This window comes from Anabas testudineus, chromosome 13, assembly GCF_900324465.2.
Source record: "Anabas testudineus chromosome 13, fAnaTes1.2, whole genome shotgun sequence".
In the NCBI taxonomy this organism is placed as follows: Eukaryota; Metazoa; Chordata; class Actinopteri; order Anabantiformes; family Anabantidae; genus Anabas; species Anabas testudineus.
This window is the reverse complement of record NC_046622.1, coordinates 5037230-5057823: the sequence shown is the minus strand read 5'-3', so window position 1 is coordinate 5057823 and position 20594 is coordinate 5037230. Positions and strand designations below refer to the sequence as shown.

General features: G+C 40.9%; 3 protein-coding genes across 3 annotated transcripts in view; all 3 read left to right on the top strand.

Moving 5' to 3' along the window:
- Nucleotides 1-2806, top strand: part of fndc3a (fibronectin type III domain containing 3A) — a 40614-nt gene extending 37808 nt beyond the window's left edge. Inside the window, exon 26 of the mRNA XM_026369206.1 lies at nucleotides 279-2806. Within this exon, the coding sequence (XP_026224991.1) occupies nucleotides 279-602 (324 nt within the window). The 3' untranslated portion in view covers nucleotides 603-2806. The remainder of the gene's footprint in view (nucleotides 1-278) is intronic.
- A 773-nt stretch (nucleotides 2807-3579) lies between these two features.
- Nucleotides 3580-6981, top strand: mlnr (motilin receptor). The gene is made up of 3 exons (XM_026377458.1): nucleotides 3580-3704; nucleotides 4093-4933; nucleotides 6070-6981. Exons 2-3 carry the CDS (start codon nucleotides 4150-4152, stop codon nucleotides 6375-6377), a joined length of 1092 nt encoding a protein of 363 aa, XP_026233243.1. The 5' UTR covers nucleotides 3580-3704; nucleotides 4093-4149; the 3' UTR covers nucleotides 6378-6981.
- A 2130-nt stretch (nucleotides 6982-9111) lies between these two features.
- On the top strand, nucleotides 9112-20372 carry zgc:153184 (uncharacterized protein LOC751652 homolog). Its single transcript, XM_026375169.1, has 6 exons — nucleotides 9112-9225; nucleotides 17096-17179; nucleotides 17291-17362; nucleotides 17821-17886; nucleotides 18544-18756; nucleotides 19412-20372. Exons 1-6 carry the CDS (start codon nucleotides 9220-9222, stop codon nucleotides 19841-19843), a joined length of 873 nt encoding a protein of 290 aa, XP_026230954.1. The 5' UTR covers nucleotides 9112-9219; the 3' UTR covers nucleotides 19844-20372.
- Nucleotides 20373-20594: the final 222 nt, after the last annotated feature.

The window sequence follows — 20594 nt, the reverse complement described above, 5'->3', positions numbered from 1 at the left end:
CTGTATGTTCTGTTCTGTATGGCCTTAAATTGCTATTATGCAGAGGTCATTGATCCAGGATATGTTCCAGACATCCAGCCCCTTACAGCACATTCATCTCTCTCACTGGTCTCCAGTCATGTTAATGTGGAATAATGGCCACTTCAGGCTTATGCTTATCTCACCACATCATCAATGTCAATTAAGATTCCTTAAAGCATCTGAAAACATTAACAGTATTTCTTCCTCTTTTATTTTGGTGTTTTACTAACACTTCCTCTATTTCTTTCTGCTCACAGGCCTACAAAGGCTCTGCCACATCCTTCCATGTCCAGAACCTTCAGCCCAACAGTGATTACCGTTTCCGGGTGTGTGCTATCAGGCAGTGCCAGGACACCCCGGAGCTCAGCGGTCCCTACAGCCCCACAGTGACCCTGTCCCCTCAACGAAATGACATGGCGACGGGTGGCAGTGCGACTGGCTCGGGGTCCAAAGCCAGTACAGAGTCCAACCGAGCCAGAAGGAGCCTGACAGATGAGCAGTGCGCATTCCTCCTCCTCATGGTCTTCGCTGTCATCGCCATCCTCATCGCTTTTGTCATCCAGTACTTTGTCATTAAATGAGCAGTTTGCGCCACCCAGCTGCAGGGTTAAAGCTTTACCCCCCCTCTCTGTTGTTCTGTATTCTTCATTTTATACTCAACTGTTTTCTGTTGTCAACAGAGTAATCAAATTATCATGTAAGAGGAGGTGAGTGACAGCTGGTGAGAAGTTAGACATTTGAGGAAGTGACATCTTATTTGGCACCTGTGACACCCTCCTGACTCTCCCGCCTTTGTCACCCCACCCTTGTCGTCCATTGGAGAATTCTGTTCCAACATATTAATTCCTGCCCAGAAGGAACTCAGCAAGAATAGGTGTATGGGTTATTACAGGGAGAGGGTTGAGGGGGGGCTTCGACTCATGACGTACTTGTTGATTACTCGGTGTGTGCGTGTGTATAGAAATTGTCATAATTTATATTTCCATTTATGTGTCCAGTATGAAACTGTTTTTGATAGGCGTGTTCCAAAAATAGTATATAGGTGTGTCGTTAGCCTATGTTCTATTTGATCCCGGGACCTGGTGGGCCAGTGTTTGCACAGTGGTGCGTGTGTTTTTCCAGACTTGCATACTGTACGTAGTTAGTGCCACAGAGGTACACTGCTGGGAGGGCGTCAGGGTCAGATGAAGGGACTTAACCCCCTGCTGGAGTTTAAGGGGTCTGGTGAGAGAGGAAAATAGAAATGAGAATCTTGTTCATATTATAGAACGTTCATTTAGCACTTTCCAACCTTTTTGATGTTCAGAATGTTTAAGGATGCAAAAATGACTGGAGAAATGTTAGTATATTTTTGTATAGTGAAGACACGAGGACCTGTAAGTTTGAGGAAAAAAAAAAAAAAAGCTCAGTATAAAGCTAGAAAACAAACAAAAACCAAACTAACAGTGAATTCTAATTATTTTTACTATCATATAGTTATATTGTAGCTTGTTTTTACAATCATGCAGCTGCTTTACTCTGAAATATTGTTGTTCAGCACAAAAAATGTATGCTTACATGTATGTCTTTTTTTGTTTTTGATTTGTTTGTTGTTGTTTTTTTTTTTTTAGATTTAGTTTTTTTGATTTTCCCCAGTAATTGATTTTGCACCTTAGTGAAAGAAAGCCTTGACTGACTGCGTCTTGGTCTTGTGATGCATTTTATAGAACACACTTGGAGATTGTGCAAACCCTTCTTGTGTTTTGGATGTTTTTAAAAAGTTGTAGTAATGCATAACGTGTCACTGAAACAGCTGATCTATCTCAGCAAGAAAGGAAGAAAAAAAACAGAGGACGAAAAAAGTATGTACCAGTTGTTTCAGAGGCCTTAATTGGAGATGGAAGAAAAAATCTCGGGAGAATTTTCTTAATTTTTCTTAAGTTTTGATGTTTTTCTTTTAGTGTTAGAAAACACTAAAATGTGTTTTATTTCCTTTTATTTTTGCAGCATTTTCTGATGTTAGTAAACATATGTAATCGTGAGAGAAATGGAAAGTAGTTCTGTGTATTACTTATGATTTACTTTGATTTCTTTTGTCAGACGTGTGAAGTATATTTTTTTATAATATTGAATTAATATAAGTTAATGCTCCAGAGAAAATAAAACATTCTGGGGACTCATGCATCATGGAATACAAATGACAGATACAAAATGTGTTCTACCATGTACTTCCTGTGAATCTAAATTTGCCTTTTCTCTGCGTGTTAAGTATTCATAACAGATTGCCAATGCTGAGTTGACAGTGGTGATCTCGCTGTAGGGTCTAGTGTTGTTCGGTTTTGGACAGATAACTGCTATTGCAACCGTAAAAATGAAATACAGGTACCTTGCAAAACCTTCTTGGACAATTACATGATTTGGTCTTTGAGGCATTCTGCAAATGTCTTTGTCATTTAAAGAATTCAAATTCCTATTTTTGATAGCAATTGCAACGTGTGCCATTTTAACACCTCTTCACCCTGGGCTTACTACCTTTGGCTGGGGAAATTAACAAAATGCTACAAAAATTAGTAAAATATGCACAAAAATAGAGACCATTTTTATGTAATTTTAATGTTTGCAGTTACCTCATACACCGTACATTCCAAAATAAAAATTTGTTATACTATACATACTACAAAACATATCACTTTAAAATGTTCGCTATGGGAAAAATGTATAATCATAGATATGTATGTAAAGTGTATCTGTATAGCCATGATATCTACAAAGCATTCATGCACAATAAAAGATTTATAATTCTTAATCAAGTGTATGTTATGTGCTCTTTAATTGAAAAGTGATGCCTGGCTTTGTCCCGTCTCGTTTACCCCACAACTGCAGAACTAGTATTTAGAAGTAGCCCGGCAGTAACTAATAAAATACCTGCAACAGGTAGGTATAGAAAGGAAATCTGAATACTTCATTTTCTGCTAAACCTTAATGTGGAACTTCTACATAGACAAAGTTTTGGGTTTTAACCAGCGTGTAAATGTTTGCATGAGATGATCGTTGCTTTTTATTTCTAATCCTTTCTTAATTAATTAATTACATCTGCTTTAGCAAGCCCTACATGGATCACATGTTTACAAGCTCCTGACTATTAAGTCTCATCATCACACCTGTTGTAATATTGTTATACTTTCTTCCAATCATGCTATCACAATCATATATATAATCACGTTTAGAGCCCAGTATGTTCAGGCTCCTAGCTACGCCTGCAGCCTTACATCACCAGTTTTTTTTCCTTTGCAGTATTTCTTTTTTGCTTATTCTTATTTTTCACATTGGGATTTCAGACATGTTATAATTAATAATCTTTATTTCTTATGTATTTATGCTTAGTCCACATTAGTACAACCTAGATCATCCTGCATTTGTATTCTCCCAGAGGAACAGCGGTCATGGAAGGTTGCTTCAAATCTTATTCCCTCCATTTTACCGTCATCAGACCCGTCATCATTTGATTATGCAGATTACTGAGCCACACATACACAGCACACGTCCCTTCTGCTCCCTTATAGTGCTGTGAAGGAGGTGCTTCTTTCTTTCTGTTCAGCATCATGGACCAGCTGTGCCACTTCATGTGATTCTCCTGCTGCTGCTGTGACACAACAGCACCTACGAAAAATAAAAAGGTCAAAGGATCGAGTTCAGTTTTCAAGGTAAAGTCACTGGTAATGATTTGTTTTACACCAGGGTGTTAGTTCAGATTTGATTCCTTTTACTACAAATAGTTTTTACTTTACATTACAAACCATTTGATATGAAATTGCTGTGTAATGAGTTGTTTAATAATTACTACTCAGAGTTTTTTAATCATTGTTGCACGAAATAACTTAAAATCAGTCTGCAGTGAGGAAATTACCTTCATCAGCTGTGAATTGGAAGAATTAGTGTAAACTTTATCTGAAGCGAGTTTCAAGATGCTGCTAATGGATTTAACAATTTACTCAAATTAATTAAAAGCAGTGGCGGTAATGTAAACTGCTAATTGTGAAGATAAAACACGCTAGCTTGGTCCTTTAAAGTCTCGTTTAATTTTCTTTTCAGCGGCTTGTTTAGTCCAGACTTCACACGCTGCTATACCAGCACTGAGTGGGGTTTGGCATGCCCTGGACCAGACTGCAAGTGAACCTTCATGCTACTGGACCAGAGGCCATGGGCCAGTACAACCAAGATGACCATCACTACGAGGGGTCTCTGTTCCCCACCTCCACCCTCATACCCGTCACTGTTATCTGCATTCTCATCTTCATCGTTGGGGTGACAGGCAACACCATGACCATCCTCATCATCCAGCACTTCAAGGACATGAAGACCACCACCAACCTTTACCTGTCCAGCATGGCGGTGTCTGACCTCATAATCTTCCTCTGTCTGCCCTTCGACCTCTATCGCCTGTGGAAGTATGTGCCCTGGCTGTTTGGAGAGGCGGTCTGCCGCTTCTATCACTACATTTTTGAGGGTTGCACCTCAGCCACCATCCTTCACATCACAGCCCTGAGCATCGAGCGCTACCTGGCCATCAGCTTCCCCCTCAGGAGCAAAGTTGTAGTGACCAAACGCAGGGTCCAATACATCATCTTAGCCCTGTGGGGGTTCGCCTTGGTTTCTGCAGCTCCCACACTCTTTCTGATCGGGGTGGAGTATGACAATGACACGCACCCGGAATACAACACAGGCCAGTGCAAGCACACCAGTTACGCCATCAGCTCTGGACAGCTGCACATAATGATCTGGGTGTCTACCACCTACTTCTTCTGCCCGATGCTCTGCCTCATCTTCCTCTATGGATCCATTGGGTGCAGGTTGTGGAAAAGCAAAGGTGACCTGCAGGGTCCATGTGCTTTGGTCCGAGAAAGGTCGCACAGGCAAACCGTTAAGATCCTGGGTGAGTATTTTTGGAAAAAGATAAAAGTGTTGCTGCACTGTGATGCAAAGTTTCACACTGGAGATTTGCAAGTAAACTCATTAAAATCATAATCATCACAGATAGTATATGTTTCACATTATCCAGAATTACTCTGAGTCCACTTCCCACTTTCTAACGGTCTTTCTCTTCCTTTGACTACCACAATTAAAAAAATGACAATACACATGACAGCATATAAATCTGATAAATTTGATCTTGATCAAAAAATTGCACGAGTTCTTTTATCCTGCATGTTCGAGGCGGAGAGAGCTGCTGCCATGTACGTTGTTGTTGACATCAGTTAGTTAATCATTCTGTTTTGTTTGAATCCAGTTGTTTCTTCCTACTGCACATACTGACTGATTTAATTTGCAGCTCTCTATTGTGCAGAAAACAGTACAGAACAGGACAAAAGCCGAGCCAATCTGTATTAAGCAAGTGCGTAATCATGATGCATCCATTAGGATATTAATGCTGTTCATTAGCTGAACACATGCGGCACAGAGCTTATGTTTTCAGGCTTGCTGCCATTTGAATACTCATTTGTTTAATCCTCGATTGGATTGTAATCAAAGGTCTCAATAAATCAAACTTCAATTAAAGTGATAGCTCGGTGATTGCTGGTCCCCTGTCACAAAGCATGATCAATTTAAGACAACACTGTGACATCTGTTCGTTCTGTGTATCTACGATGCAAATGTTCACTTAATGGATGATTGGTATTGTTAATTCACAAATAAATAAGCTGGTGAGATACTTTTAATTACTGAATTGACTGATTGTCCCTGCAGAACTATATGACCTCATCAAGTATACTGATGCTAATTTAAATGTCTTTATCAATAATATTAGCTGTAATTACCTCAACAAACACTAAGGTCTTCAGCTTTCAAACACTTAACTACATTTGTTCTTTTGATGAATCATATATTTTCATCTTGGTGGATCTTTCTGCTGCATATATGCACTAACTAGCTCACTAATTGCCAGTCATGGGATAATAGGAGTTCTATTACAGGTCGCTGTGACATAAGTGAATAATAGAGGTTGTGTACGTGTCAAATTAGTCATTAAATCAGATTCATTTTCTCCTCCTGACTTTATTTTGCCCTCAGTGGTGGTGATGCTGGCCTTCATCATCTGCTGGCTTCCATATCATATTGGTAGGAACCTTTTCGCCCAGGTGGACGACTACGACACAGCCATGTTGAGCCAGAAATTCAACATGGCCTCCATGGTGCTGTGCTACCTCAGCGCCTCCATCAACCCTGTCGTCTACAACCTCATGTCCCGGAAGTACCGGGCCGCGGCCAAGCGACTCTTCCTGCTGCACCAGCGACCCAAACCACGGCATCTTAACCACAGAGAGACCTGTGTGATAGACCACATCTCCAACCTGAATCAAAGCCTGACGGGGGTCTGAAGGGTATCAACATGTTCTGGGCAGTGTTGTTACATGTTTGTTTGTCTTCATCGTCAATAGAGCATCTGTCTTTAAAGCTCAGGGGTTGCAGGTGAAGACGAAGTGTGATGTTTGCTCTGTTTTATCTTTGATGGGGAACCCGGGGCTGTTTCTTTCTCCTCAGTGACATTTTGTTTTTAACCATGTTACATATGATTTTTACATCAAACAGCTTTACCCTGTTATTATTTAAATCAGATGACATTTGTAACCTTAAGAATAACTGTTGAATGTATAGTCTAACTTTTAATATTGAATGTGTTTAATTTAAAATGACTATTATACTGCTCGTATTGTTTGTTGATGTCATTTTTTAATAAATGAGTTGTGCTGTTCGTCGTACAGATCTGAAATGTGCGTGTGTCTCTCCGGTGTATGGAGGGAACATAACTTGATAACAGCAGATTAGTGTGAAAATGGGGCACTTGTTGTCTTCTGTGTGTGATTTAAAGGCCACCTGAGACAGGAGGCTGTCGCTGTGCGTACGTGCCGGCCATCACATGTAATCTGACACAGCTATTATATTACCTGGCTTCTGATTTAGATTTGTGCTGGCAGCCAGTGTCCCTGCATCACCATATTCAAAATAATGGCTGCTCTAAGTGCATTTCAAAGAGGGAAAAAAGACATTAGCTTGTCAGCAGTCGCAGGGATTATTGCTTTTATTGCTTCCACTTGCCTAATCTTGACACCATTGTAAAATTTCCTCTTTGATGTAACATTTTGAATTTGAAATTGGACCCTTTTGTACCTCATGTACTCTGGAAAGAAAGGTAACGTCAAAGTCGTGTATTTTTAACCTGGTCAATGTCTAATCTCAAAATAAACCCAGTTTTTCAGCTACTGTCCACAGTTAATGTTCTTTAAAAGGAACTGCCGTGATTTTACTCATGAATCATCAGACCTTGGTTTGCACAGATACAAACAGACAAAGTCGCTCTGGGCTGACTCATCCTCATGGCACTTTTTTCACCGAGTCATTCGTCTCTGCCAGAGGAGCTGAAGCAGCAGGTAAAAGCTTATATCCCCTGCCATCACCTGAGGGGGAAAAATCTACAAGCAGCGGGATTCCTCCGTTGGTTATTTTCTTTACTGATAATGAAGAGAGTGTCTGCGAGCAGCTCATCCAGAGCTGTCAACACCTCCCTGAGGCCTTCTTCACGCCACCTCAAATCATCCAGCAGGAGAAATGGGCTGTTTCTTCTGTCTCTGCTCTTCATGCCTTGACTTTTACTCCATCAGTGAACCTCTAACATGCTGTACATACGTCTTTTGAGTCTGTACTAAATATATATTTATATTATATATGAAGGAAAGTTGCAGTAATTTAAGTGGAACTCTTCAAGGAGATGAAGGTTTCTCTGCTGACAGGTCACGACATTGCAGTGCAATGGTCCTTCCCTCCAAAGGGTGGAGCCAAAGCATGCAGCTACCAGGAGCAGTGCATTGTGGACTGTACAAATACATGTTTACTACAGACAAACTACAGCAACAATCAACGTTCCTCTGGGATGTAGATTGTTCAGACGTTACTTTAAAACTACACGAACACAGACTCTCCTTTTCACTCCTCCCTGATAGAAATCTTCTATCTATCTCCACATATTATCACCAACACGTCCACTGCCTGTTTGGCCTTCTGTGCCTGCTGTTCCAAAGCAAGCTATGTCATTTATTTAATGATTTGATCTAGTTCAGCCATAGGGAGTCGTGTCCGTATGTGTGCCTCACTTTCACACTGCGCTCTTGTTGTCACAGCTGGGTGACAAGTCTTTTACAAACCATCAGGCATTCGAATGGAGCTTTCAAACGCCTTTAATAGCAGTGATAATGATAATAACCTTCATTTATAAAACACTAATCACGTCGTGGTGTAAAGTGTTTAGTAAACAGGCTCCATTGTTTAATGATGCATATTACACATGGGAGAGTTAATAACCTGTTTCTTTCTCCGAATTAGTGAGATCCTGCAATTTAGAGGCTAATTTATATCTACTTGGTATCTGTGAGGTGTTTGTTCATTAACAGTATTTGACAATAGATCAGCTGAGACGAAAATAGAAACTTTTCAGTCAGCAGAACTTGTTTATCTGTCAGTTTCAGAAATGTGAAACCCAGTAATCAGTGATCAGTGATTTGATTGCACTTAATTACCAAACCAACTGAACATAGTGAGGTAAGTTTTCTTTGCCAACTGAGGCTCACATAATTCAACAAATACTGAGTGTATACCTGCAGCTGGGTGACGTGTTATTGGTGGGTTAGTTCCTATTTTGCATTATTGTTACATTAAATTTACATCAAACAAAAGTAGAAGCAAGTTCAATACCAACACTCTGCTCCAGTAGGTGATCTCTGCACATCACAACACAGCCAGATGTGCTGCCTTCACAATAAAAGAATATTTCTGTCAACGTTGTGGGAGATTCAAGTTATACCGTAGGTGTCACATGTAGGCTAAGGCTGTACATGTGAAAGTACATTTTAAACTAGTTTATGTTTTATCCAAACGTTACAATGGACAGAAACCTTCTGCATCTTTTCTGACATGACATCTACTGCATGTCTGTGATTTTATTTTGAAAGTCTTCAGCAGAAGTACAGTCAGTCTAACCAGCGGACTTGACAGCGCAGGAAAAAGTGCCACAGGCGCGTAAAAGTTGTGCGCTCCTCCTCCCCGAGCGTGAGGAAGATTTGGCTCCAGATATAAGCGCAGTCTCCTCGGTCTCCTCTCAACCTGCAGGCGGTTTGATCCAAGAGGCGGAAGAAGAGCGAGGGGACGATCTCTGGCACACTCCCCAGGATGGAGGTAAGAGTTGGAGCCTGCGCCTCCAGTCCAGATGTTTTCAACAGTCAGTGTGTTTTTGGTTTTGCAGCCTCATTAAGTTTAATTAAAGTATTACATCATAGGAGCGTGGTTATGCTAATTTCCTTTAATATTTCTGGAGTGAACCATTTCTGTTCAACAACATTAGTTTAACCATCATTTCTCTTTAACATAAATATGGATGTGCAGTTAGTCAGTGTAAAATATTATGATCTTTATAGTATTTGGGACATTTGTGAGATTACATGTGGTTATTCTTCTTTATCTGTTTTTATCTGACAGTTTTACATCTAAAAGTGCTGCAGGTGATATTCGTATGATGATATGATCTTAAACTGCTGTATGTGTAACTATACTTAAAAAGTAGAAAAAATCAACACACTAACCACAATGTGAGAAGAAGGAAATGAAGCTGACAGAACATCTGTCATGAGCACGGGTTTGTGCGCTGTGATACGCGTGTGGAGTCACCTTGCCTTTACTTTAAGTTGGCATTTTGCTTTTAAGTGCAGTCTCTTCATTGTATTATCGGCACTGTCCCACCCGTGGTGCCCTCAGCTGATAAGCCATGTATGCTTTGACCTCTCAAAGGTTAAAAGGTCCTCTCCCCACTTACAGTGGAGCTAAAAAAAGAAACGGCGGCTCGCTTGCAGGTTTGTGGTCTTCTCTCTGCAAAACAAGCTGTTCCCTCAGACTTTTAACATCATTCTCAAGTAGTTAATGTCATGTGGCAAATAGGAAGAGAAACGCCCATTTTTTCCCCCCACAACACGTGAGGAGCCCATTAGTACTGTACCAAAGTACTCACATACTCACACTTACACAACTCAACTTCAGGACTCCGGTAATGGATGCTTTGGGCCAGCTTGCATTTAAGACCTTCTTCTTATTTCTCTGTTGCCAAAATTGAGAGAAAAGAATTTGGACTCTTCCCAAATCTGGAAAATAAGGGGGGCGCTTTCTTAGGTAAACAGAGTAGTTACAGTTTCTGTGAGATAAAGTCCTGGACCTGCACGTGAAAGCTGATGAAAGCTGGTGAAAACAGGTTCAGCTATTATTGGAGAATTTAGCGTTTCCTGGACAAAACATCTCAAACCAACCCACATGTCACAAGCTCAGTTTTCAGGACAAGCTTTTGGTCTAGGAAGGGATTTGGATGTCGATGACAATGAGCGTTGCAACTCTATCTTGGCGAACAACGAAGCGAACAATGGGCTGTCGCTAACAGCAAACAATCTGACACCTGAATGAATTTGTGCAGAATAGATCATTTCTGTCTGTCAGACGTTCGCTGTTGGCAGAGTTACAATTTCATAAGCTGAAGCCTCAGTTTGAGTTTGTCTGGGTTTGTATTCTCTGCTGCATTTTGCCTGAAGCATCCATAAACAACTATGAAACTGGCCTGTACACTGAGTCCCACATTCACCGCCCTTTTAACAGCTTCAGCTTTATACTTTGATGACATAATATATTTGTAATGGTGTGTGATGGTGTGTGGTTCGAGCTTTAGGAAAGAGCTGTCCATGTTCGCAAACATGAATCTAGTGCCTCAAGAGGAGATTAACACATGGAAATTTCTTAAATCTTGTGTTTCCTATGATGGAATTACTAGCTCTGAAGTAGGCAAACTGGAAATGTTGTGCGCTCGTGTGTGCATGTGTGCATGCACCTGAGGATTTGTACTGTAGGTGTGTGTTGGGCTGTGGAAGAGTGGTGGTTTCCCTTTCATGGAAAAACAACACCACTACTAGCGGAGGGAGTATCTGGGAATGCCTTGCCAACCATATGGTGTGCACATTTATTATGTAATCCATAGTAAGTTTAAGAGACCAATAACACGTCTGTACCATCCAGACGTTTGCTAATGAGATGGGTTTTTCCCTCTTTTGCTTTAAAACAGTGTTAGTGTATAATAATAATTATTATTAACCAGGAACTCTGTGCTTACTACTTGCCCTAAAGTTTCTACTATTACAACCAGTGTGTAAAATGCCGTCTGAGGTGTTTGCTGTCAATCTTCATGTTTTCCAGTCCAGAATGAGTGTTTCAGTTTGTCCTGAAATAACGCAGACACCTAATTGACGGTGAAGTATACAAAACCTTACAGAGGAGCATCGGTATAGTGTGTAAATGGTTCCTAATCGTTCAGTTTGCACAGTTCAAAGAGCTTCTGAGCTTTAAGATGAGCTGCAGGAAGAGCACACAGTGATAGTAGGACAAACCACCAGCATCTCGTGTTCATGCTTCCTGTGTCTTTTAACATCCTGTGAACCACGCCAGCTTTCTCTGATCTGATCTTGTGACAGCCTTGTTCCTACTTTTAGACCTTCCACATATTTGAACTCAGTCATCTTTTGAAACAGAATTCGACTTTGCAATGCCAGACATGCGGTCATCACAAAATCAGGTGGAAAACAGAAGCGAACAGCAGCAGGAAGTGTGTTTGCTGCTTTTTGCAGAGTCTTCATATTTTCAGTAGTTGTTGCAGTTTGTGTTTCACAGTTTCTCAGTATGTTTAGTTTCTTTAGCGATAACAATATGAAAACAACTAGAGTGAGTTTCAGGCACGATAATAAAAGACATGCAGGATACACGTGAAAACTTTAATCTGGTTCTCAAGGCGATGACTCAAACATTTATCAGCAGGTTCTCAAAAACCAGATAACATTTGCTTAAAAAATAAGCAGCTCGCATGCAAATAAATGTCTTTTCATGCAGGTTATCTTTGGTTTGTTGACTGTATTCACAACAACAACTAGTTACAGTACAGTGTGTTTTACTGAATCTGCTATGAGGGATGAGTCTGTGTCAGATCCTGCCCGTCTGAATTTCAGTCCAACGCAGTGTGTGTGGCAGAGAGATAGCCCGGGTGGGTTCTGCAGAGAAGATAGCAAGGAGGACGCTGTGATCTTTACAGGAAAACAAACACGCTGTTGGCTTTTAAGAACGCCATATCACCAGTGGATTGTGTTGGGGTTTTTTCATGAAACACAGGAGGTGATTTTAACTATTCACACTACTCAGCTGCTGTAGTACCATCAACCGTTATCACCATCAGTGCTAGTTAGGTGTGACGTCCAACAGGCAGCCTTTTAGCTGCATCTGCAGATTGTCAGACATGTTGAATTTCATCAGAATGTCAGCACAGACAGGTTTTGAGAACAGTGAGCCGTGCAGAGGAAGTGGTAACCACTAAAAAAACACAATATTGTCATGAATTTATTCCAAATGTCCCTGTAACACAGTTAACCCATAATTCCTGCACCTCCTCAACCACCCTCTTCTAAATGTGGCGTCTAGCTATATACTTTATTTCCTTTTTTGGAAGAAAAGAGGTGCAAATGTAAAAGGTGCTGCAAGCTGCCTACTGTTTATCAAAGTCCAGATTTTGTATTTTCATTTTACATAGGTTTGTGTTGCAGCCTAATCAAGATTTATTATATTTCTCCTAAGTTTCTGCCTCATGCTGCAGCACCATGTTGTAAAAAATACTGCATCCTAAATTGTAATAAAGTAAAAAAGCAAAAAATACATGTGTAAAATGTTCCTGTACTCTAAAACAACAAAAAGAACCAAGAGCACAATTATGGTTCTGCAGCATTTTCTTCAAAGCTCTGAGGAAGGCATGTTAATGCTGAAACGTCTGGAATAAATTCTGCGCTGCAGAGCCGTCATCATTGCAAGTACTTCTCTTGCTTATTATTGAAGTTTATAGAGGTGCCTGGTGCAAGTACAGTTTACAGCATGCCTTCATATTGTGTTAGCAACTTAATCTGCTACAAATGTCATAAGCTCATCAAATTCTATGTAAACTTTTAATGTAGAAAGTCCTGTTTGCAGTACCTCTCTGCCCCCCCCCCACACATCTCACTCCACATTCCTACAATGCAGCAAAATTTTTGATCCTAAATGTAAATGCCTGTACTGTAGTGTCCTCAGTCCTCCACAGATGATTGGGTTGGGCATATTGTAGCAGGGAAGATGCAGGGCTTCACTGAATGAAATCATCCCACGTCTGTGCCGCTCAGCCTCCTTGTCAACCAGCTGATCCGCTCTCCAGATGGCTTTTGTCTTTGCGATTTCTGTCTCTGGATGAGAACACCAGAACACCATGTTGAATCCCAAACAGATGCTTGTATCAAAGTTTTCCTGCTTAGGTTGAAATATTTGGAGGGAGTTCTCTCTGCTGTGAAATGTTTATAGATATATGTTTTCTCCACAACCTGGTCTATTGCAAAAGAGCTGAGATTATCTTAAGCTGACTGCTTTATTCATCATGTTGAAATATCACACTGTATCTCATGAACAGATCAGTCTCGTCTGTCCTCTTATCTTTATTTGTTAGCCAATCTGCAGTTCAAAACGCTTTCAACTTCTTCAATTTATCTCATTTAAGTAAAAGACATTTGGGGTTTTTGTCAGCGATTTTCTGTTCTCATGTCATGTGGAATTCATTTCCTTTTTCTCTGGATGCTTATTGTATTTGTATGTTCACACTGCAGTACAGTCTGTGTCTGCATCACATCACATTTCCCGTGAGGCAGCAGCAGCAGCAGCAGCAGCAATGGCTTGTAGATGAGTGTGTCTATTTACCTCATTCCTCTGACTGATGCCCTCGCTGGTGCACTTCTACACACGCACACACAGCACATGTGAAATTACACAAACACGGTGCCAGCGAGGGCAGTGGAAAAGTGAGACATTCAGATGAGGTCCAGTCCAAAAACACATCATGTTTTCCTGGAAAGGCAGCGACCAGGAAGGTGCCTGTCTGCTCTCCTACCACTTAACAAGTGCAGGCAGAGGGGAGCTGCTCAGTGTGGTGGTTTCCCCCCTGGCAGAACACGCTGACTTGTGAAAACAAAGTCTGCAGACTCAAGCTGAAGTCATTACGCTCGGTGAGTTTATTGAACAAGATTTGCCGAACAGCTGTGCTTTAAGACACTTTCTCACATTTCCAGTGCGAGTGGCTTATGAGGCTTGAGAGTAAAGAGAGTCAGACCCAGAGAAAGGTTAAAGATCCTGAGCCAGACGTCGTCTTTATCAGCTCCATGGTCGATTACATGGCCTGTGCTTTCACTGTATATCAAGCAGATACGTTAGTGAGAAGGACATCATGTGCTTCTTCTCTCCTGCCTCTGGAAATTACAGGAACAGACAATAACAGGCTTTGTATGATCTGTTCGCGTCTGTGTTCTCTTTCCACATCTGCTGGTCATACAGTCGACCTCGTGTCTTCATACTGACGCTGGTTGGGGTTAACCATTACTTGTCCAAACTCAGTTCAGGAAGGATGCGTTTTACCTGCATCACTTCACTCCAGGTTTGATCAGGTCCATATATTGAAAAGCATCACTCAATATAGCAATGACACCTCAAAGCAGTGGATTAGATTTTTTAACTGGATTTGTCAGTAGTATGACATATGAACATAGATATTTCTGTACTCCTTCCATATCATATCTCATGTATAATTGTTGGAGATGGACTTTAAGGAAAACATTTGCAACACAGATAGTTGTCATGTCAGTATATTAATATAATCTAACATATGACACATCCTCTGTATTTACAATCTTGACTGTATGTTTAAATGTAAAACCAACAGCATCTAAAGGGGCTGTTGGCATAAAAGTCAGAGTTCAGAAATAGCTTGTTTTTTTCTTTTTAGCATTGACCCAGGCCCATTTTTGGAAAACCTTAAGCCAATGCTTTAAGTAGCTTTTTTTTCATCGTTTCCTTGTTTAGACATGCTCAATTGCTCTGTATGCTAGATTACAGCATGTTTCAGATGTGGTCTAGCATATCCAGGGACAGTCTCTCTTAGGAGCTGAGGGGTTACAGAGCAGAGCTGGGATCCAGGCTGCCTACACAGCTTTGGGGCTTTTTCCCAGGCCTAGAGCCCCAGAAATAGCGTTTGCCCTGCTCTTTGCTGTAATGGACCAAAGTTTCCCACTCTTTCACAGAGCATGGGGTCCCAGCTGAGTTAAACATGCACAGCACTGTTTTGATACTTTAAGACTTTCATTAAACATTTTTACTTTTACATGAGTGGATAAAAATGCATCTGTCACATTAAATACAATATGCTTGGTCAGTGTATTTTGAGTCTGGGAGGTATTTGCAATGACTTGGACATCATTTCTATTCAGCACGAAGAAGGAGCTCATTAAAGATAAGGACTCTGTGACTCGCTGTGAATAGACATTTATAAGGATGTTAATGAATCTGAAATGACATCTTCTAAAACTAGAAAGTTGTTGAATGGTTAACACGGCTAAAGCCTTTTGAATCTCCATATAGCACTTACTTTTTATTTAAGTCACTTTTGCACAATGTGACCAAATTTCCACTCCTTAAATTAGCAGTAGAAGTACAGAGACCTACAGCGGCACATACAATATCTAGAAACTAGAACAAACCCACTGGTTAAAATAGATAATATTTTATTGTTTGTCATTTTGTGTGAAGCTGGACGATAGGAAAATGCTTGATTTTCTTCACCCTAAACATCTGAGAAAGGATTTAAACAAACAAAGCCCTACTTCCTTTGCCTGCACTGTAGCGACTTGAGTTTGTGTTCTGAAGGAGGCATTTGCTTTTGATGAACAGGAAAGAGTTGAACAATTAGAGGTTACAAAATAATGGTGTGGAGGGTGGGTGGTCCCTAGTGATTACTATTTATCACGGATGAGAAAAGAAAACGGTTTGGATGTGGATTAGGACACAGAGGGAAACATTAACAGAGGCAGTGCAGGGCTCGCTGATGCTGTAATACGTTTGGGTGGAGGGAGGAAGGCGGTGAGGTCATGTCGAGAACAAGGGGGGAAAAGAAAATAAAGCGTGTGGTGAAAATGTGGAATGTGTGTATCTGTGAAGCTTGGGAAGATCCATGTTTGCAGGCGCTGTGACTTGAACTGTGCAGAGAGGGAGGGAACTGAAAGTGCACACCCAGGAAATGTGACTGAGTTGGCAGCTGTGTGGAGACGTAAGAGCTTTCTGTGGTCAATAAACGTAGGATTGAGATAAGATGTAGTACGACAGGCAGAAGGAGACAAGAAGGAGCTCCACAAGCAGTGACTGTGTAATGGTAGTAATGTAATAATGGTTAAAAGGTGTCATGATGCACGAGAATCAATCGTGAACGCTGATTGCATAATGACAGTAAAGATTTTTGATTCTTGAATCAGAACAATCTGTAAATAAAAGCCTTGACCTATCCAAAGTTGAAAACACTGGCACAAAAATGAGCAAAAGTCCCTGGAATAACGGGAATAATAATGAGTTTTGTTTTCAGGGCTTGTGTTCGTGCAAACTCCAGCCTGTAGCCATCAGCCAACTTATCACTTAGGCCACAGATATGTGGAGTGAGTTAATGGTCATCAAAGGGCAGCGCAGAGGAGGGAAGTTTTGCAATCAGCTCGGGAATAGCGGGAGAGACAGAACGTAAAGGGAGCCAAGAAGTGATAAGTGCGAGGCTGCAAGGACAGGCCCCTCCTGTCACAGGCTACAACGAGATGTTGAACAGCTGTGGAGAGAGGGGATCACTTCCTGTGCTAGAGATTTGTTGTTTTTATATTTTGTGTGCGTGTGTTTTAAAACTATATTTGAGGAATGGGAAGTGCTTTATGTAGCAAGTCACTACATAATATCATCTATGGTTGTGCAAAGGCTCCTTAAACTGAAATGTAAATGCAATGTTATGATAAGTTATTGAGTGTTTGTCAATAAAAATATTGAAAGACGTTGCATAATGTAGCTATAATTTATATTTATTTATAATTGTGATCTACTACCAGAGCCAGAAAACATAACGACAGTTGTTGAGTTAAAGATTTTTCTTTTCCATAAGGATTCTCCATCCAAGCCATCTGTGGCTGAGCTAGCTGGAAAGTTCAAAGGTCGCATTCTACCAATGCCATCCTCAAATGACGAGGTAACATACTTAAAAGATTCATACAAAAATATACACTACAAAGCAACGTGTCTCAGCACTTTTATGCACCGTTTACAGATTTTGTTTACACATCCTCCTTTTCGTTTGCAGCTGCCATTTCGAAGACGACCTCCGTGTTCCCTACAGTTGCAACATCCAAAACACGATAATGAAGATACAGATGTGAGTAATTTTGTTCACCATATCCCACATATCTGGCTTCTTGACATATACAGGAAGTCTCCACAGAACAAACGTGGATTTGTTTAGTGTTCGTTTTTATTGTAACGTCATCATTTCAACACAGCAGACAGTTCACTGTTGCTACATCTGCAATTTTACCTGTCACCACCAAAAACGTAGAGAAAGTACTGTTGAATCTGTCACTACCAACGCAGCCTGGCAACAAACAACACAAACCCAACAAGTGCCATCCTGTACATAACAAGCAATTGCAGTAAGAACATTATTTTAATTTTGCTATTTGACTATTATTACATTTAAATAATCTCATATTTCCAGTATAGGATGACAGAACCTAGGTTAAACAAAAAGGAAGCATTATTAACGTCATGTCATCAATAGCTTCCCGCGTTTTAAATGAATGTTTTGTGAATGTCTTCTTGTTAACTCTCTTACAGAAAACTGTCACTCCAAATCCATTTAAAATAAAGATGAAGAACTCCCCCATTATTGAGAAACTGCAGGTTGGTGCATTTTGCAAGTTGTAATATTTTGTGGGGGAAGTAGGAGGCAGAACGTGACTAGTCTAGTTTCTGTGTATTACTCTATGGATGGTCGGAGACTGAGATATGTAAGGCATTACTGCCACCCACTGTTGGGTTCACACTGGTGCATGCCGGTGGTTGCATGCTGAGAAAACAGAAGAAGGGCTTGTCCCTGATACTACAATCGGCTCAGATTAATAACCTAATGGGATCATGGGCCACCCAGCCTCTGGTGAGGCTCTAACTCACCACCACGGTTAGTTTAGTTAAAATTCACAGGGTGAGCAGCCATGGGACAAAAAGGCTGCCGCTTCTCCCTCTTTCTCTTCTCTCCGGTGCAGGTACGATTCTCTCTTCTAAACTTGAACAGTGTTTAGGAGCTAACTCGGGCTTTTATCTCGTTCAGTTTATCAAATACAACAGGAGCTGTTTGTGACACTTAAACGGGACATGAAATAATTTGATTCATTCTTAGAGACAATCCCACAGTTTTACAGTCATCTTTGTTTTGGAGGTTCTGTCTGTATTTGTATTTCCAGTAATCACGGCCCTTCTTTTATAGTTTAGTTGTGTTAGTTTGTTATTAATAAAGGGATTATAGTACCCAGGCTTCAGGATCCTGTCCTCCCACTGCAGGCCAATCTTGCTCTGTCACCCACTGCTCTGCTGCCTTCATCCAAGAGCCCTGAGGTGAAGCTTCAACCGGCACCGCTGTCCCCCACCACGCCCTGCAGCCCTGTGAGCCCCCAGAGCCCCACCCTGCAGCCTTCACATCTGTCCACTGAGGAAGAGGAGCCCATCAGCTTTGACAGCCCTCCTGAAGGAGCCCCGCTGCAGAGTATCAACAAGGTGAAAATCTGGACACAGACGAAGCTCTCGAGCATTTTCTCAGTAATACAAACAGAACAGGGTCTGTTGATTGGAGGTGTCTGTTACAGCGTTTACTTAGGATCCAGTTGAACTGGTTTTATAGCTACATCAAGTGTTGTGTTCTACAGCATGACTTGGTAAAACCGGACCCTACGAAGCCACTGATGAGATTTTTTATCATGTTTTTGAACAATAATAATAATAATAATAATGATTAGCTCAGCTCAGTCCCCAAATGACAAACACAAGCTGCTGTAACATTTAGTGTCTCTCACTCTGCGACGTCACATGGTCCTCGTCTCCCATTGACGTGTTTCTCAGTGGGTGTTCATCCTAATGTTTAAGCAGACCTTGGTTAAGCTGGTGCAAGATGCTGCTGTGGTACATGAGAACTACTGTAAAGGGGATTGAAGATGTAATCCCCTTAGCCTAGTTAGAGTCCCTAGGTACCATTTTGTGCAGTGCTCTCACACATATACGTTCAGATTAGACTTGCACAGTTGACACATGACCTGATGTTAAACACACATTTGTACCCTTTAAACACTACTCTTATGGATCTTAGTGATGTTGAAGTTGTAATATTTCATTTTATGTAAATGTCTGATGGCTCTTGCTCATCTTTCCCACACAGACTCGTGCTCGATTATCATTCAAGAGGCGCCCACCCACGAGACAGCACAGGAGGTCAGCTGGAGAGGAGGCGGGAGCTTTTGGGAGCAGTCTGTCCCCGTGTGATTTGTGCAGCCCAAAAGAAAACGGGAACCGAGATCAGGTTTTTGATAGCCCAACAGAGGAAGATGAATCCAGAGAACTGGGCAGCCTGAAAGAAGGAGAAGACAAAGACAGGGACTGTGAAAATACAGAGGACAAGGTAGCAAAGAGTGACCCAGATGACGAGGGAGATCCACAGGAGGAGCAAACATCAGAACAAGCCCGGGTCTTAGAGGCTGGGGAGGAGGAGCAGCCGCCTTCAGAGCCTCTCGCTGCGGAGCAGATAGAGGGCGATGTTAAGACAGAAGAGGGGCAGGAGGAAATGGCTCAAGGAGAAAATGACGAGGTGTGAACTGTGAACGTTTACATAAAGAAATAAAAAAGAATAAATTATTCATCACTTTGATTAAGAAAAGTCTTTGAACAATACTCAGAAAGAGTGGATCTGTTTTAAATATGTCGGTATATGTTCTGTTTTAAATCCCTCTGTCGACCACTGGAGTTGTGATTTTTTTGTCTGTGTGACCAAATGCCTGTTCATATGACAAATATATGTATATATATCTTTTTTTTTTTCTTGGCTGAGATTTGACACAAGTCCGAGACACTGTTAACAGTGCACTTCCAAGTCTCACTCACATACACAGACGTTTAGTTGACAAATGGCAGAAATATTTCATATCCAGGTGTATGTTAGCTGATGTATACAGTAAATGTTCTGACATTATACCAAAGCACTATCACTTTAGGTTATAATTATATACTTTGCTTTAGTTTTCTTTTGATGTATGTTGGTCGATATCTCTCTTCTCTTTTTTGTATGCTAATGATCAAAGTCACAGTGTTACTGTGGAGCGGCTCAGGTCCTCGGAGATTATGCAGAAATGTTGAAAAAATAAACAGCTTCATTCTTACATAAAGAAAACCATTTATAGTTATATGTATTTACTCTAAAATATGAGATGTTTGAATCATTATGAGTCAAAACTGCCTTTTAAATCTGGCACTTGAGTAAATGTGACGTGTCTCATCCAAAGACGGTTGTCTCCTATGTGTGACAGACTGTCATTTCCTATCTAAGCAGGGGGTTATTTTATATGTTT

Excerpts from the sequence above, each read along its gene's own strand:
- mlnr (XM_026377458.1), top strand. The coding sequence starts at position 4,150 with ATGCCCTGGACCAGACTGCAAGTGAACCTTCATGCTACTGGACCAGAG. Across the intron at positions 4,934-6,069 it reads GCAAACCGTTAAGATCCTGG|TGGTGGTGATGCTGGCCTTC; the intron begins GTGAGTATTTTT and ends TTTTGCCCTCAG.
- zgc:153184 (XM_026375169.1), top strand. Across the intron at positions 17,363-17,820 it reads ACGATAATGAAGATACAGAT|AAAACTGTCACTCCAAATCC; the intron begins GTGAGTAATTTT and ends ACTCTCTTACAG. Across the intron at positions 17,887-18,543 it reads CCATTATTGAGAAACTGCAG|GCCAATCTTGCTCTGTCACC; the intron begins GTTGGTGCATTT and ends CTCCCACTGCAG.